The sequence below is a fragment of the Tenrec ecaudatus genome, chromosome 17 (assembly GCF_050624435.1).
Source record: "Tenrec ecaudatus isolate mTenEca1 chromosome 17, mTenEca1.hap1, whole genome shotgun sequence".
Lineage (NCBI taxonomy): Eukaryota > Metazoa > Chordata > Mammalia > Afrosoricida > Tenrecidae > Tenrec > Tenrec ecaudatus.
In genome coordinates, this window is record NC_134546.1 from 61,175,067 (window position 1) to 61,193,299 (window position 18,233).

General features: G+C 54.7%; 1 protein-coding gene across 6 annotated transcripts in view; it reads left to right on the forward strand.

Annotated features, from left to right (window-relative positions):
- Positions 1-2,067: 2,067 nt before the first annotated feature.
- The window catches only part of ANP32A (acidic nuclear phosphoprotein 32 family member A), a 43,978-nt gene continuing 27,812 nt past the window's right edge, over positions 2,068-18,233 (forward strand). For 2 of the 6 annotated variants that reach the window (XR_012780677.1, XM_075536054.1), the window contains exon 1: positions 5,406-5,545. Coding sequence is in view for 5 of the 6 variants with exons in the window: in XM_075536054.1 (XP_075392169.1) it covers positions 5,426-5,545 (120 nt within the window). In the remaining variant the exon portion in view is untranslated. Of the gene's footprint in view, positions 2,277-3,521; positions 3,582-5,403; positions 5,546-18,233 lie in introns of those variants that run through there. The other 4 variants (XM_075536055.1, XM_075536057.1, XM_075536056.1 and 1 more) reach the window with 4 other exon arrangements.

Here is an 18,233-nt window from a genome sequence, read left to right on the forward strand (position 1 = left end):
GGTATTCAGGTCGGCTTACACTTGAGTATATATGGTATGTTGGGAAAATGCTAAGTCTTCAGTTTGTTCTAGAAACTTTTTTGGCATTTCATCTTCTGGACTCATATCCTCGGAAGCCCTCTTTCCATTCTTCTAACAAAGGGCAAAAGGTTTCTAAAAACAACTGTTAAAAAGAACTAAAAACAACTAACACATGTATTATTTGATAAAAGTGATCAGCCATATTGTTCCAATGCTAACACATTGCTGCTCCATAGAAATGCTCCTCTGTATTGGAATTTGTTTGGGAGCATTCTCCGTGATGGGGGTCTGAGCTCCCGTCTTCCCTTCCAGCTCAGCCAAGCGACACTCTCTCACCTATCTGCACTGGAAGGGTTGTCTTTTAAGGATCCCTCTTTTAGGAAGACACTATCCCCTGTCACAGCACCAGGGGCACGGTCTTAGCTGTGGCAGCGATTTTGAGTCCTAACCATCAACGAGAGAAACTTCAGAGCTTCTAGGGGACACAGATTTTAGACACTATGCTGACTGAATGTGTTCGTGATGAGGATTTTGAGAGTTCTGTTTTGAAACAACCTTAAAGACCATATTCAGAAAGAACAGCTCATGCGAATGGCACAGGGGAGGTATTTAGGGTCCTTATGTTTTAAAAAGAAGTCAATGCCATTTTTTAAAAAGTAAATTTCAACCACCCAGATTTCAAAAAGATGAACTGTGAGCTGTCAGCTAAGTAAGCAAGTGAAATCAAACGAAATACAACCAAATGAGTGGATTCAAGTGACTTTATTTTGTCTTTTCCAACGATTCAGTGCACAAATGTGATCACATCATACATTCCACTTATTATGCTACCTGAAGGAAGAATTTCCTGAGTAAAGTGCTGAATGCCTGTTATCTGTCCTTGTTAACAAGCTCTGTGGTAAATTTATTACATGCCAGTTTAGCATAGGACAAGGGCCTAACAAGGAGTTGGTAAACAGTGAGAGTTTAGAACTTTAAGGTCTCCTAAAACGAGTGATTCAAACAATTCAAAGCAAACACACACACACACACCCCACCCCCCAAAACCCAAAACGGTGAAAAGTACACCAAGGAGGGAGGGGACTCGTTGGCAGCCCAGATCTTAACCAATGACTCAGATGGAGTAGAATAAACGGCACCACTTTCCTGAACTGTGTGCATAGTATGTACGTATACGTATATTTTAAATTAAAGCACGAAATAAATTATCGCTGGCCTAGAAATCCAGTTTTATTAGCACCTTCCTTTTGCACGTTTTAATCTTCTCTCTATAAATTTCCCAACAGTTCTTATTCCAAGCCCACGGGCTGCCTTCATAAATTGTCTCCGCTAGATGCTGGGTGCCTCGTGGTGACCTCCCTCGCGTGCCGACCTCGGAGGAGAGAGGATGGCGACGGCGCGGGAGTCCTCCATCCAAAGGTGGAAAGAAACACCCTGCTTTTCTGCACTTAACTGAGAGGCGGCGAGGGCTGTGGGAGGGAAGGGGGTGCGCTGGGAAGTCGGGGGAGGAGGCACGCTCCTTCAGCTCCAGCCCGCGGGCCCGGGAATGACCGCCCCCTCCCCACCCCCGCCCACCGGGCCCATCACCCTTTCCAGGCCTCCCTGGGCCCGCCTACGCGGGGTCGGCGAACCCCCAACCTCCTACGGCAACCCCTCCGGGCAGGGACCCGGACCCCTCCGGCCGCGCCCCTCCCTTCGGATAACGCACCTGCGGCCCCGCCCCTGGCCAAGCGCGGAGAAGGCGGCGGCGGCGGACAGGCCAGGCCTCAGCACACAGCCACCGTCCCTTCCCCCGCCATCCCACCCACCCCCCTCGCTCAGCCACCGAGCAGCTACCGCGCTCCACAGCCGACCTGAAACCTAAAGGGGTCCGTCTCCGGTGCCACAACCAAATGGCTGAGCCTCCCTGGCCGGCTGCGCAGCCCGCCCATTGGTCCCTTCCCTCCCCCCGCCGCCGCCACCATGGGCTGCTGCCCAGACACCCTCTGCGGTGATTGGCTCGTACGGCTGCCACTCCGTCTCTGGGCCGTAGGTCCCGCCTCCACGGCGATCAGGTTAGTGTGCGCTGCGGGCGCTGGGGGCTCGAGAGCCGAGCGGAGCTGGTTGAGCCTTCAAAGTCCTAAAACGCGCGGCCGTGGGTTCGGGGTTTATTGATTGAATTCCGCCGGCGCGGGAGCCTCTGCAGAGAAAGCAAGCGAGAGATGGAAATGGACAAACGGATTCATTTAGAGCTGCGGAACAGGACGCCCTCTGATGTGAGCATTTGCCAAAAATATCTGTCGGTCCATTCTCCTACTTTGTGTGTCTGTTTCGGGGGGAGGCACTGTTTTTTTGATGGGGGGCTCCCAGGAGGTGTGGGTCTGGGGGTCGGACTACAAATGAATTGCAAGGTTGGTGGGGGGGGGTGTTTGCAATGCCATCCAAGCATGTTCCGGCTGCCGCCGCCGCCGCTGCCCTTGGTGGGTGACTACCTGTGCGTGTGCTCCCGCGTGTGCGCGTCCGAGTGTGCGAATGTGGGTGCGAGTGTGTGTGTGAGTGTGCACCCATTGGGGACCAGCGGGCGCACGCGTTCGGGTCTGCGAGATTGAAGGGAAATCGCCCTCTGAGCTCGTTGCTCCCGTGACTCCATGGGGGGGGGATTAACTAGGAAGGGGGAGGGCAGGGGCTGCCGCCTGGATTTAACAACAAAAATAAGGGGGCTTTATGTTTTATAAATGTATTCCTCCCGCCACCCCCCCACCCCCCGCGCCTTTCCCCTCCCTTTCTCTCCCACACAATAAGTTTTGGGCTTCGCGAGTCCGGTTTAGTTTCTGATAAATGTGGCCCGACGCCCCCCGGGAGGGCGCGTGGGGAGGGGGCTGCAGGGGAGTTGGGAAAGGCTCGAGTTTAAAGTGCGTCTTCATTTCTTCGCAGTGATGAGGCGAGAGACGGGGGAGCCATATTTGTAACTTTGTAGTGTTCGTGAACGCGCCCTTTCTCTCCCTCCCTCCCTCCCTTTCTCTGCCTCCCTTCCTTTCCTCTTTCTCCCTCACTCTTTCCACCCCACCGCCGGGCCCGACGCTGGGGTTCTTGCTTTCCTTTGGAAGGGAGGATGGATCAGAAGGTCGGGGGGCATTTTCAAACCAGCAAAGGCAGCGATAATCCCCGTGCCTCCGCACCTCGAGCGATCGCTGTCGCAAGTTGCCCAAAGGCTACGTCCTGGTCCCCTCTTCGCCCCAGCTCCTTCCGGCCGCCCTTAAGATGCCAGCCTTAGAGCCTCGCGCCCCCCACTAACGCGAACCCCCGGCCCGTCTTTCCCGGGTGGATCTGGCAGCCATTCGCGCCCGGCTCACCACTGGGCACGGGAAACTTTGTCCGGACGTGAGCTGCCCGGAGCTGGTGCCAGGGGTGGGTATCGGCCGGGTGCAGATTTCTGCGGGCATCGACAGCACGCAGCCCCGGGACGGAGTTTGCCCTTCCCTGGGCCGTTATTGATTGGGTGGCGGCGGGAGTCCGGCCGGCGGAAACTTCCTCCGATGGGAGCGGGGAAGCCGTGGCCGCAGCCCACCCCCAAGGACAGGGTGGGTCACTTGCACGCTCGGTCTCCCTGTCGCTTTCAAATATGACTGTTGGATGCGAGTTTGTGACTCAGAGGCGGGGACCCCCAGGCCTGGGGAGAAGACGCTGGCCGGCTGGCTCCCCTCGTGGCCCGGCGGGGCGATCCGAAATGCGCGGGCGGGTGGGGTGGGCACCCTGAATTCAGCCTCAGTGGCTGCGTTTGCGCAGAGTTGGGAATTTGGGTAGCACGGTGCGCTGACCTGTCGCCTCTCCCACCCGTGAAAACTCGAGTCCCCGGCAAAGGGCGGCCTCCCTTACTCATTTCCCTAGTTGGTCCCCCCCAAACCTGAGTGTGACTTTTGAAAACAAGAGCTTTTCTGCGTCCCCCCACCCCCTCCTAACGCAGCTGTGGGCTGGAGACGTGCGGTGCCTTATGGCGCGCAGGGATGGGGGGGGGCGCCAGCGGGGACAGGAGGTGGCTGCTGCGCGAGGCAGGAGTTTCCGCCAACAATTTGCCGACACTTTTCCTTTTTCTGGCCGATCTCGTCCAGCTTGGCTCCGGAGCCCGAGGATTTGGGGCTGGGTGTGGTGGTGGGGGAGGGGGCTGGCGGCCGAGGTCTTCCCGCGTACTTTCCGGAAGCCCCCCGCGCGGAGGGGGAAGGGCCCCTAGGAGGGGGCCGGGGTCCCCGTGCTCGGGGGAAGTCGCGCCGAGCCCCGCTACCAGCACCGACCAGCTGGGAGCTAGCACCGAAAGCGGGTCGAACCGGCTCTTTAAACTTCACCGAGTGTGTGTGTGTGTATTTGTGTGTTGGGGGAGGGGAGCGCGGCACACCGAACGGGAAGGCTTTCTCACGCTTCGCCCCCTCCCCCACCTAGTCCCCCTGCCCACTCGCCTGCCCCCGGCCTTGAGGCAGGGTGGGGCACAAATGGGGGTGCAGGGGGCATTTGGTGCGTATTTGGGAAGGAGGGGGGGCGGGGAGAGAGCCTAATGAGGGACAAAAGGGGTGGGGGAGGAGGAACTATTTTCCCGTCGACGTTCGGGATGCCCAGAGAGCGCCCCCTTCGCCCCTGCCCGCCGCCGCGCGGCCCCCGGGGCCCCCACGCACCCACCTTCGCAGCCTCTCCCTACTGTGTTCCGGGGCTGGTGGCCGCGCCGCGGCGGGCGCCGAACCAGGACGAGCAGCCATGTTTCCCCGGTCGCGGGCGGCCGGCCCTCCCCCGGCGCGGCGCGGCGCCGGGCTCCGAGGGCGGGGGGCGCCGGCTCCGGGCGGGGGGCGCCGGGGGGCCCGGGCCGGGGGCCTCGGGCCTGGGGTCGCCCCGACCCCGCCGCGCTGGCTCCCCGCTGCAGGGGGTTTGTTCGTGTCTCGCTTGCCTACCGGGCAGGCCCGCCCGGGCCGAGCCGAGGGGCTCGCGGCGCTCGCGGGGGGCGGAAGCGGCGCCGGGCCCCGCGCGCCGGTGGCGCGACTGCCGGGGCCGGGCTGCCATTTTGTCACCGCGGAGGTTGTCGCTGAGGGGAGGGGGGCGGGGCGGAGAGCCGAGGCTTGCGCCATGGCCCCGACGGCGCCGGTCACGGAGGCCGCGGGGGTAGGGGGCGACTCCGGGGACCCCCCCGTCCCCCACAGTCGCCCTCGGGGCCCCGACGGGGGCGTTCGCGCCCCGAGGCCACGGCCGGCTGCTTCCGGGGCGCGTGGTGGCGGCCCGGCCGGCCAAGGGCCCCCCCCCCGCCGCGCGCCCCCCGCCCGGGCCTTGTGCCTGGCCGCCCGCGGGCGTTTGGGTGCAATGTCGAAAGCTAGGTTGCTCCGGTGGCGGAGGAAGCGGACCGTGAGGTGTCTCTGGGGGGTTGGGGGGCGGGGAAGGGCGGTCGCGCATGCGACTCGGGAGGTTCGGACCGGAGCGGAGACCAGCCGCCGGTTCCCCGGGAAGGACGAGGTGTCGGTGCCGTGGGTGCCTTGGGGAAACGCCCTCCGGGGCAGGGCCCTCCGAGCAGGTACGTCTCTCTGCTTCAGGTGGGTGTTAGGGTGCCCCGTGGGTGCTGGGGCTGGCTTTCAGAGCCCTCCCCCTCTCGGCCCACTCTCACCCCCCCATTAGTTTTTGCTTAGGGACCTCAGGTAAGTGTGACCCTCAACCGAATGGCAGAGAAGGTTTGCCTGTAATAAAGGTAAAGCCACCCTACAGATCCCCGTGCGGTGCCCCCCGATCCTGGCCCTTGGGGAGAGCTGACCTGGTGCCCGTTAGGCACCTCAGTGGTTCTGCATGGGGAGTTCTCCGTGAACCGCGCCAGGGCTGCCTAGGAAGCCAGATTTAACTTTGACCTTTGGAATGGCATCGCATGATGTTTTGCAGACTGACTGACAGCTGATTTGGGTTCAAGTCGCCTTGTATTAACTCCAATTTATGCCGGCCAACCGGGGATCTTGGGGTAGAACATTGAGCTTGTCAAACTCGGTGCTTTGGGGATCAGTTATGTGCCCTTACTGCATTGGTGCTGCTGCTAACGGTTGGAGTCTGTCACCACTGGGCTGTGAAACCTGGATTTGACGCCAACCATCAACCACCTCCCCACCGCACCCCCCCCTTTAATTTAAACCCGTGACCGCGGGAGTTTAACTTTACTCACCTCTTTGAACCTGGGTTTCTCCACCTGTAAAGTGGGAACAATAATTTTATTTAATCAGTAAGCGGCAAAACTGGTTTGCTCTGGCCCTCAGTAGATGCCCAGCATGAGATAGTGAAACTGGGCGGTGTGAGACATAACTTTGAACCTCTCCCTGGTGGAGACTATCAGCAGCAACAACAAAAATAATAGCTTGATGTTTGCATAGCACCCATATTTTGTGAGGCCCAGTTGTGAGTGGATTACACCTCATCTAATTTAATCCTCAGAACAAGCCTATGAGGTAGGTACTATTAATATGCTCATATTGCACAAAAGGAAATGGAGGCATGGAGACGCAATCACAGCTAGTAGCAGAACCAGGACTCAAATCCAAGCAGCTTCTGTTGCCTCCCATGAAGCTCCTTTTGGAATAAGACACTAGAGAAAGAACTCTGCCCAATCTGGCTATGGAATGCCACCACCTTCCTGTCACTGGAAGTATCCATATGTAGACTGGATAGCTTCCTGGTTGAACCTGGGGTTTTTTTGGGATGTGTGTGTGTGTGTTGGGGCCAGAGGCTCTGGATTATTCTTCTAGGGGGAAGCCACACACCTTCTGAGTTTGGATTAGCATGTCACATTTTACATGTAGACTGCAATTAATCTGGCCTTTCAGTTAGCTGTTGATAGTGGGGTTTGGGGGGGGTGACAAACATACAAGGGACCTGTCTCAATTGGGTGTAGAAAAGGCAAGCAGGAGCCACTCTTAGGAGTGGCTTGTGTTGGATCTCTGTCGACAAAAAACCCAAAGATAACCATGATTAGCATGTCCGTAGTCTCTGGGATAATCCCACGCCTCCTGGACCATCTGACTTTGTCCAGCCAACAGCTCCTGAGTAGTGTGGTCTCTTCCGCTGTGCCAGTGAGACTCAATCATCTGAGATTTGGAGAGAGGGTCGGCAGAGCTGGTTTCTCCCACTGAAAAACCAGATGCCCCCTGGGCAGGCATTTGGGGCTTGGCATATTGTAGCACCCCGCAGATCCCTGGCCAGCCCCATCATCAATTAATTACCTGGGGAGCCTGTAAACTGCAGATTGCTGGACTCCACCCACTAGATGTTGATTCGGCACAGGGATTGTCAAATAAATGGCTGTTGACCTGCCAATTTCTGTGCAACCCATGGGCTTGGGAAAATCTTGCACAGGTGAACATTACAATTGATTTGATGAGAAACTGCTATGGTGCCCATTCCGCCTCATAGTTACCTTACAGGAAAGTGTAGAACTGCCCCCTGTGGGTTTCTGAGAGTGTAACTCTTGACATGAAAGTAGAAGGCTTCATCCTTCTCCCTAGGAGTGGCTGGTAGTTCCGAACTGCTGACCTCGGGTTAGCAAAACACCTACCCACTATGCACCAGGGCTCCCATTTGATGATGGAAGTCTCCAATGAAATGAAATATCCCCTCAAAACAGTGACTCCTCGTTTGTATTATTAACATACCTGACACAAAAGAAGGGGCCCTGGTGACGTGATTATGTACTGGGCTTCGATTGCAAGGTCGAGAGTTTGAAAATTCCAGCTGCTCAGGAGGAAGATGGGGCTGTCTGTAGAGTTACAGTGTCAGAAATGTGGGGTGGGTATTTCATCTATCCGCTTGATAGCAGTGAGTTTGACTTGGTTTGGTGATACAAAAAGGGTATGTGTTCTGTTATCTGAGGAAATTTACCCATCTGTTTGATCTTTTTTTGTTTATATAAGTGCCAGCATGAGCTCCTTGGTTGTTGTTTTTTTTTGGGGGGGGGGCTAAATTTTGGGTCCTTGCTAATATGCAAGCCATATGCTGGGTAGTACCTAGAGGATTGCCGTGAGCCAGAAATGTCTCCATAGCAGGTCTTGTTATGTGTTCAGGGTCTCTCCACTCCTTTTATGCACATCCCTCTAAGGGGCAGGAGCCTAGGGAAGCTCCACCTCCAAAGGAGGACTACTGAGTCGGTATGCTTGATACTCAGCATCCTTTTAATATTCAGCATCCCTTCCCCAAAGTTCCGTGCAACCAATTGAAGTTATGTGTGTTGCTTCTTGAGATTATTTCAAAAGGTTTTGCAGATTATTTCAAAAGATCTTGGGCTTGAGTGGCTGCTCCTGATTTTAGATGGCTTTCCCGGCCTCGAGGGAAGGGGGACCATTGAACTGCAACCATCTCAACCATGATCCTTGGAAACCAAAGACGGCCCTGGACTCTCTCGGTTTGGCCTCCTGGTTCCCACCCCTTTCGTATTTCTTGGCCAGAGAACCAGCAGCACCGTGGTTTTGCACCTCAGAGGCGGCATTCCTAGCCTTGGTTTCTTTTCCTGAGTGGAGGGTGCATGAGAAGCAGGGTGGTTGGGCAGAGGGTACGACCGGCAGGTCTAAAGGGATGAGCTCCTGATCTAGCTCCTGTTCCTAGAGACAGCAAACCACAGGCCAGTTTTCTTTCTGCACAGCTGCTGCACCCCCAGCCTCTCAAGGTGACTTGTCTTGGGCTGTGCACTGTCTGCTATCCTTCTTGATGACAGCCATCAGCAAGGCCTCCTATTGAACCTTTGGATTGGTCATCCCAAAGCTTTAGTCCAAGTTCATGTCACCACTTGGAAATAAAAAACCAAAACATGGGGCTATTGATCCTTGGTGGAGACTGCATAGGATGCTCAACAGGTGTCTCCTTCCCTCTGTGCCCCTTCTGCCTCGGTGTGGTCACTTAGACAAGGAGAGAGCTTGTTGGTTAGTGGTTAGTAACTGCGATTTGGCCTGACACCGGACTTGGTTTTAAGAGGAAGCTGTTCGCTCTGTTGCCCAGAAGGGGCACTCTCTTGCATATACTTGCTGGCACTGCAACTGTTCTGCCTCCCACCCGCATTTTCACCTGTCTGCCCTCTGCTCTAGCGAGCTCTCTCGTCTCCTCAGAAGTACTCACTACTAGCCGCCTTCTGTACAAACCCGGGCAGAAGCACTGCTTCTGGACTCTGATTCTTAAGTGACCTGTCCTGTTTTGATTTAAAGGGATGGGAGGGTTGCAGAATGAAGTCTGTGAAGGCATTTGTTGTTAGAACTCTTTTAGGCGCATCCTGTGCAACTAGGTGAGTCATGTGCTGTGCCTCTGGGTCCCCTTCTCAGGTTGGGAAGCAGCCTCACTGTGTGTGGAACCAGTTGTCCAGATGATATTTGTTAATATAGTCGGTACACAAGGTCAGATGCCTTTGTTCTACCAGCCCAGTCCCTGCCCTGTAACCCTGCTGTTCTTGATGGCAGTTTGATTTTCTTTTGCCTTGATGTCTTGTCTGCCTTCTCTTTGCCCTAGACGTGCTCCAGGCAGTGTCTGGCCCAGTGATGTGTACTGCTGCACCGCTCGCTACTGTGGGTCCAGATCAAATTTTCTGTGGAGGCATGCACATTTGGGCTTCTGGTTTGGTGAGGAGAAAATCAAAGAACTATTAATGGAGCCCTGCTTGTGTAGTGGATTGTGAGTTGTGCTGCCAACCACAAGGTCAGCAGTTTGAAACCACCAAGCGCTCTGCAAGAGAAAGCTGAGGCTTTCTACTCTAGAAGATTTACAGTCTGGGAAACTCCTAGGGTAGTTCCGCTCTGTCCGGTATGGTCACTATGAGTCACAATCGGCTTGCTGGCAATTACAGATGTGGGTTCTTTTTATTTGCTGTTAACTAACCTGAACAAGGTGTTCTGCTTCTTTTTGCCCCTGCTTTCTCCTCTAATGGGTGTGTTGAATTAAATCAGTGGCTTTCACACTTCAACAGAAGATAAGCTCTATACCACTAGCTAGTGTATGTATACACATATATATTATGTACACACATACATATGTACGTTATAGAAAAACAGGTTTCATGAAACAATGTGCTCCTTTACCATGTAAGAAACACTTTATTAAAACTCAAAATGATTAGCTGAATTTGACCTGTGGATTGACTGCATTGTTGATATTGGAAAGACATTAAAAACAGGAAGACTTCTTTTGTGCTTGAATAGTTTGCATGTGGTTTGATTGGAGGATGAGGGAGTGTCTTTTGTAGCTTTACGAGTTTTCCAGAGGGAGGGGTAGGTAGTGATTTCTCCTGCTTTTAGACCAGATTGTCCCATGAACATGGGTCCCATGTTCTCAACCCGACCTGTCTGCTACCTACTCCTCCCTGCCCCCAACCTTCTCAGGACATTAAGGAACCATTGTCCCAAATCCTGCCCCAGATAGGCACCCTCAGAGTTTCCTGACTGTGCCATGGCCCTGGGTGAGCTGTTTTCCCCTACCCCCTTCTCTGCTCCTTTCTCCCAATGCCCTCCCTGCCTTCTGTAGACCGTACCTGTGGGGGAAGTCTTAAGACTCCCACCGTCGCCGGCACTGAGGTGGGAGAGATTGTAGAGGAGAGTGTTCTGATGAACCACTTCTGCCTGGACAACCTGGCTGTGTGTGTGTAGCCCCCCTTCTTGCAGCTGTGGGTCTGTGGCATAGCTCCTCACAAGGCCTTACTATGGGCAGTGTGAAGTGATGGGGTAAGTAGTACCTGCCACACTGGCTGGGGTCCCTCGGTGGTGCAGTTTTTGTGCCTAGCTGCTAACCAGAAGTTTGGGAGTTCTGGTCCATCTAGAGTGGTCCGGGACAGAGCTTCCAACTGATTGCTTCCTTGGGTGTAAATTCCTGCGGAGAACTTGTGTTTCTACCCCAGATATATTGGATCAGAACTGACTTTTTAACAGGAATTGGGGGGAACAGGGATGGGTAGGAATACAAGTTCTCAGCAGGGGTCAAGCTGGATGGACAGGTGTGAAGGCCTGTCTGAGCCCAGCTCGACTCTGACACCCGTGGGGTTCCCTTGCTCATGTGTTTTGTTTGACCACAGTGCCTGGGCACACCTTAAGCACTCAAAAAACTTCACCTGTTAGGGTTGGCGCACTCAAGCACCATAATTACCAGTGACTTATTTAATTTTTCACTTTGTCCCAAACACAGTATATTGAAAAGTAACATTTGCTCCTATGGAGAAAGCTTAGAAGCTACCGTCTCAAACTTGCCAGAGAGTTCTTTTATTCTTGTAGGAGTTTTTCGTCGGAATACCATGGGGCAGCGTGCAAACAGGGACAGCCCGGGCCCTGCCTTCCCAGTGGCTTCTGCTGGGGTGAAGGGTAGTGTTAGGACTAGTCCCTTGCCTGGGCAGCAGCTCGTTTTCTAGATCTCCATTGCTCTCTCCCCTTTAGCCCCTCTCCCCCTCTCCCTCGGCGCTGCTGACCTCACCCTGGCAGAACCCATCAAATCCAAGCCTCTTGGTTTCCCAAGAACTTCCTGGAAGGAAGCTGCCCATAGCTGTGCCTATCAGCCTTCTCTGCCTACAGAGTGAACTACTGTACTCATCGGAATCCTTCTCAGGTGCTGGTGTTTTTTCCCATCTTAAAAAGGGGTTGGGGTAATGGACATCCCCTTGCAGAAGGGTCACGGGGAGGAGACGAGCCAGTCAGGGTGCAGTGTAGCAACGGTGAAACATACAATTTTCCACTAGTTCTTGAATGCCTCTCCCCCCCATATCATGATTCCAATTCTACCGTGCAAATCCGCCAGGACTAAAGGATGTACACTGGTACAGATAGGAACTGGAAACACAGGGGATCCAGGACAGATGATCCCTTCAGGACCAGTGCTGAGAGTGGTGATACTGGGAGGATGGAGAGAAGGTGAGGGAGAAAGGGGGAACAGACGACAAAGATCTACATATAACCTCCGCCCCGTGGGACCGACAGCAGAGAAGTGGGTGAAGGGAGACATCGGATGGTATAATATATGACAAAAATAATAATTTACAAATTATTAAGGGTTCATGGGGGAGGGAGGGAGAAAATGAGCGAATACCAGGGGCTCAAGTAGAAAGCAAATGTTTTGAGAGTGATGAGGGCAACAAATACACAAAAGTGCTTGACACAATGGATGTATATGTGGATTGTGATAAGAGTTGTACAAGCCCCTAATAAAATGATTTTTAAAAGGGGGGTTGGGCATGGAGAAAGCTGCCCCGCCCTCCATTCTGTATCCCATGGTACTCCTTTCACATCTAAACATCTACAACCTTCCCACTCCCTCGCCTCCTGTGCCTTACTGTCTTCCGGTTGACTTTGCCTCCCTGAGCAGCTCTAGGAGTCCCGGCAGCCGCCCGGCTCCTATTCCTGGGCAGCGGCCCAGAAGCAAGTCTTTTGTGTCCAGCCCTTGATGAAGTGCCTTCCTCTCTGAGCTCTCGCTTCCTCTGGGTTTCTCCTGCTTTGACCGTTTCTCAGGCTCATTTTGCGCTCTTCCCCTCTGCACTTCCTTGAACTATTTGGCTTCCTTAAGGCTGGGCCCAGAGCCCTCATCTTGTACTCTCTGTCTCTGTGAAATCTTGTCCTCGTTGCCAGTATAGTCCCACTCAGACTCTGCTGGGGCGTGCTGAGGGCCTCTCCAAGCCCTGGCCTCTTGACTAATGACCCCCTCCCCCCCCAAATCATTCCACAGTCAACATGCCCACACGGAGCCCAGGAACTACCCATCTCCATTCGCCACAAGTCCTGTCAGTTCAGAGTATCCTCCTTTACCACCTGCCAGCTGCTCTCCCTACGTGGCGGCCTGACCTCTTGATGCTGCTCTTGGAACTGCAGGCAGAATGATGGTAGCAAAATAAAGATGTGTCGTGCTCGCCTTAAAATACGCCATTGTTGAGATACACTCTGAACTCTAGTGAGGCCAGCATGGTCTGCCCATGGCCAGCTTTGCACTCTCCCCGCCCCGTGCTTCTCCTCCTCTGTCTTCTCCATCAGGGGATAGATCTCAGGTCTACTGGACGTGATTGTCGCTGTCTCTTTCACCCACCGTTCCTCCTGTCCAAGTCTGCTGGCCTCTTGGTGAGCGTTTCCTCCCAGTGCGTCCCTTTGGAATTGTCAGGGGCTGTGGCCTGACTGGCAGTTGGACTGTAGCCACCCCCTGGGACAGCAGACCCGCTCCGTGGGGTTCTGCAGGTTGTAATTGCTGTAGGAGCAGCTCACCGGGGTCTTCCTCCTTCCTGCAAAGCCCCTGGATGGGTTCAAACCACCAAGCTTTCAGACGACAGCCGTGGCACCACCGGCGCCCCTTAGTCTGTAACTGTACATCCTCAGAGGCGGCGCTCTGCCAGCCTGTGTAGCTGTAAGGGGCCAGGCATGTGTGCATCCTTGTCCTGTGGTGGGCATTCTAGACGTATTGACGGCATCAAGGGACCTCGGTCCTTGCACGTGCTTGCCACTTTCATCCCCCCCTGTCTGGCAGGCACGGAAACCAAGCGTGGTGCCCACAGCGGCCCGCTTGGTGGGCCGAGTGTCTGCCCGGGCTTTTGGTACTCCGAGATGCGTGGCACTTTGCTCAGGCCCAGGGGGCTGTATACTTGATATATATCCACATCCAGCGACACATTTGAATATGAGTCCCAGTGTGTCTCCTCTTTTGTTTTTAATCGTTTTATTAGGGGCTCATACAACTCATCACAATCCACACATCAATTGTGTAAAGCACATTTGTACATTCATTGCCCTCATCATTCTCAAAACACCCAAGCCCCTGGCATCAGCTCCTCATTTTGCCCCCCTTCCTCCCAGCTCCCCACTCCCGCATGAACCCTTGATAATTTACAAATTATTTTTGTCATATCTTGCCCTATTCGATGTCTCCCTTCACCCACTTTTCTGTTGTCCGTCCCCCAGGGAGGAGGTCACATGTAGATCCTTGTAATCGATTCCCCCTTTCCATCCCACCCTCCCTCCACCCTCCCAGTATCGCCACTGGTCCTGAAGGGATCATCCACCCTGGATTCCCTGTGTTTCCAGTTCCTATCTGTACCAGTGTACATCCTCTGGTCTAGCCAGACTTGCAAGGTAGAATTGGGATCATGATAGTGGGGGGTGCAGGGAGGAAGCATTTAGGAACTAGAGGAGAGTTGTATTCTTCATCGTTGGTACATCGCACGCTGACTGGCTTGTCCCCTCCCCGAGACCCTTCTGTAAGGGGATCTCCAGTGGCCTACAAATGGGCTTTGGGTCTCCACTCCACACTCCTCCCCTCATTCACTATGGTTTTTTGTTCTGATGATGCCTGTTACCTGATCCCTTTGACACCTCGTGATTGCACAGACTGGTGTGCTTCTTCCATGTGGGCTTTGTTGCTTCTCAGCTAGATGGCCGTTTGTTTACCTTCAAGCCTTTACGACTCCAGATGCTACATCTTTTGATAGCTGGGCACCATCATCTTTCATCACATTTGTGCCTTCAGTGGCACGACCCATACACTCAGGCATTTTCTTGCTCATCCTTAGTGGCGTCTGAGTGGCAGAGGGGAGGGTCGGGGAGAGCAGTGTGCTGGTGTTTCTGGGTTGGGTGCTGCTCAGACACAGCCCAAGCAGAGCTCTCAGCGGCCAGTGTCCCGGAAGGTCTGTATGCAGGATTTGGTGTTTGCCTGAAAGTGCACGTGTATCTGTCTTTTAGCCGGCGGTCGGGTGAAGGTAATACATTCAGTGGGATTATTTTTAGATTTCTTCAGTGCTGTGTGTGGGGAGAGGGAGGGGGCTTCAGAAAGTGCATGGAGAAATGGAGTGACAGGACAATGGGGTTTCTCCATGGCTTCTTTGAAGGTGCCTCGCGTGTTTGGCTTTCACCCTCGCCTTGCGTGTGGCTGTGAGGGGAAGGAGGCGGGGGCTTGCCTTCACTGTCAGGTACACCGGCCTCTGGAGAGACGCAGGCAGCACACTTGGGATTGCTTCCAGGTCCTGGGCTCTGGAGGGGTGGGGAGGGGGCTGTGCATGGCTGAGTGGCCAGAGTGGGATGGTTTTGCCAAAGCAAAGGTGGGAGTTGTGGGGGTGAGGAAAATGCTCCCAGCCATGTCAGCCCCACGTGGGGAGCAGTATTTAGAAATTCCCGGGCTTTACCCCAACCATGGAGCCAGGCTCAGAGGGTGATGCTCAGCTTGTGTATTTTTAGATCACCCCAGAGGGGCCTCGGAGGTGCAGCTGGGAGTCTCCCCCCCTCCCACACCCCCCAGGGTGCCGATTGCACAGCAGGCAGGAAGAAATCCACTGAATGGATGCCGACCAGGAGAAACCCCAACAAAGAGAATGGAAGGAAGGGTACAAGGTCTAATCTGCTGGGGTGCGTGCACCTGCCCCCAACAGCCACGGGCCCTACTGGGAGCCTTTCATCTGCTGCCCCCTCACAAGGCGCCACCCTGGAGCAGTGAGTGGGGCTTTACTGAGCAAGACTAGATTCAACCTGTCCTAACCCTGCAGGAAGGAGGCTGAGGAGCAGCAGGGCCTGTTGGGAGAATGAGGGGACACCCCAGGGCCGAGGAGCCAGTTGCAGTGGACGGAGCTGGTCTCATGGAGCTCCATTGCTTGAAGCTGTCAGGCAGTAATCTCATTGATTTCAAAACAATAAAACCCCAGTGCCGTCAAGTCAGTTGCCTCCTAACTCTGAGACAGCTGCTCCCGAAGGTCTCTAAGACCACCACATCTCGATGGGAGCCAGCAGCCTCATCTGTCTTCAGAGGGGTGGCTGGTGGATTTGAACTACTGTCCTTGAAGTTAATAGCCCAGCGCCTAACCCACACCCTGCCAGAGTCCCATGGACAGCACGCAGGGCTCTCAAGTTTCCTTCTGGAATTGAAGGGACATCCACTGGGCTGTGGACCTTGCTTGCCCCAGGGCCCCTTTTTACGATTGTGGGGGCAGGCCTCAGGCTGGCTGGCTTGCTGCCCCGCAGCTACTCTTGAGACCTAAGTAGCTCCTTCTGCCCCAACTCCTCCCCCTGGAGGCAGAGCTCTGGGTCTGTCCCTCCTGTTCAGACAGCTCCAGAGAGGGTCCCTTCTCCAGGAAATCTTCCTTGACAGTAGGGGGGGGGGCAGGGGATGGCCAAGCTGTGCCCCTCCCCTCTGGCCGCCATCGTCCAGGCCTTGCAGGTCAGACCTTGCTCTCAGCAGGCGCGCACTGCACTCCCTTCGTGGCTTTGCTTTCTGTTGGCTCTGGCCAGCAGCTCTCTCCATACCCCCTCCCAGAGCCCAGTGGGACTCCGTGCTGCAGTGGACAACAGGAAGGCTGTTTGATGACGTCAGGAAGGCTGTTCATGTCCCTCCTCCCGCAGGACACCTGATCCTGGCTCAGAGGCCTGCTCCGCATGTTGGCCAAGGGGTGGCTGGCCCTGCTGCCTTGAGACTCCTTCCACTCCTCCTGTCCCTGTCCCGTGGGTTCCTGCCCCTGTGGAGCTTTGACTGCACCTGGGGCGTGGCCTCGGGAGAGTGGGCATCAGCATACAGTTTTAGAAAGCCCCGCTGTCTCAGGCAGGCCTAAAAACCCTGTCTGCAGAAGTTGGCCCTGGGCCCCGAGCAGTGCTGCTGCTGCTGGAGCTTCCACCCAGCCTTCTGCTGGGTTGCGACAGGCTTTATAGATCTTGGTTGGGTTCTGGCGTTTCTGAGTCCTGAGTGTGGTCTGTGCCTCTGGGAAGGTTTCTCCCAAGAGGAGGAGAGCTCTCCAGAGCTGCTGTTTGTGGTGGGGGTAGACGATTTGGCACTGGCAGGGCAGGGAGAAAGCCAAAATGAAATGCCACCCTCTTGAAGCTTTTGGGGCATTTGGGCAGGTCAACCAGCTGCCTCCCTAGGCACCTGGGGGGGGGCGGTTCCGGTGGCCAGTGGTTGGTCGTCGTAAGGAGCACCCTCAGAACAAGGTCAGGGGTGGGGGAAGTGAAGCTGTGGCTCTGTTTCTCTCTGTGTTTGGACGGTGGCTGTAGATTTCAGCAAGGTCTCGGTCATGGTCTGAGCGGTGCCCACTGTGAGAAACCGTCTTGAATCTGTCGGCTTCCCTGTGAGCCCAGAATACTTTGTACAGCCACCCATGTCGCTGGCGATGACGGGCACCAGCTGGCGAGTGCGTGCGTGTCCGATGTTAACCAGGGTGAGGAGGGGTGGATGGAGGGCAGGATTGGACTTCCTGGTCTCCTCTGGCACATCCTCGCTTCAGTTCAGTCCTGTAATACATATTGATTGGATCCCTGCAGTGTACCAGGTTCTGCTCTAGGCATTGGCTTGGGAGTAAACCGGACAGCACATCACTGTCCTACCTGGTAGTGCTACCGTTTCATCGAGGGGACAGCCAATAGCATCATCAAGAAAAGGGGTAATTGCTAGTGTGAGAAGTGCCACGGAGACAAACTTGTTTTGAAGGGAATGGGTGCTCTGGAAAGCCACCTGCAGGTGGTATTTGAGCAGATACGCAAGTGACCTACATTGAGCTTCTTGCTGTGATGAGGCAGAACCTTAGAATCTCTGATCTGGAGTGATCTTCCCCAGTGAGGAGGCGGAGGCTCAGTGGATGAAGATGTGAATCGATGAGGCGGCAGGCAGAAAAGAAGAGACGATAGCAAAGAGAGACAAAATATGACAGCAGGCGGATGATCTTTGCTCCCACCAGACCTTGGGCGCTTCCCCAGGCCAGCTGAGCCTGCTTGCTTTGTGTCCTAGAAAAAACGTGAAATTATCTTCCCAAGACCCACACATTGGAAGGTTTGTACTTCCAGCTCACATTTACAAGCAATCCTGGGTTTAGCTTCTTGTTTATGGTTATGTATGTTTGGCTTAGCCCTCCAGGCAGTGGCCAGCCATCTGGAGTTGATCTTGCTCACAGGTCCAATCTTGGGGACCCTGGGCTCGTACCATACAGCAGAATGGGATTTTCCATTGGACTTTCTGGAGACCCCACCCCCTTAACTATCTTTGGGGTTCCAGGTAGACCTCCAGACCCGCCCACCTTTGTGTGGACTGGAGAAACCTTTGGCTCCAGATGCCTTTGACCAAAGGTGGTGAGGCTGGCCTCAGGGCCTCCAGGGGAGAAGGGCCCAATTTGGGTCAGAGATCATCAATCCAGCCACTAAGCCAACTCTCCCAAGAACCAAGATGAGCCATAAATGGCTGATGGTGTTCATCTAGAACCAGAACCAGACGTCTCATGTGCATTTAGAAGAAGCGTCCGGTGAAAAAAGACTTCATTAATTATAGGCAGACCT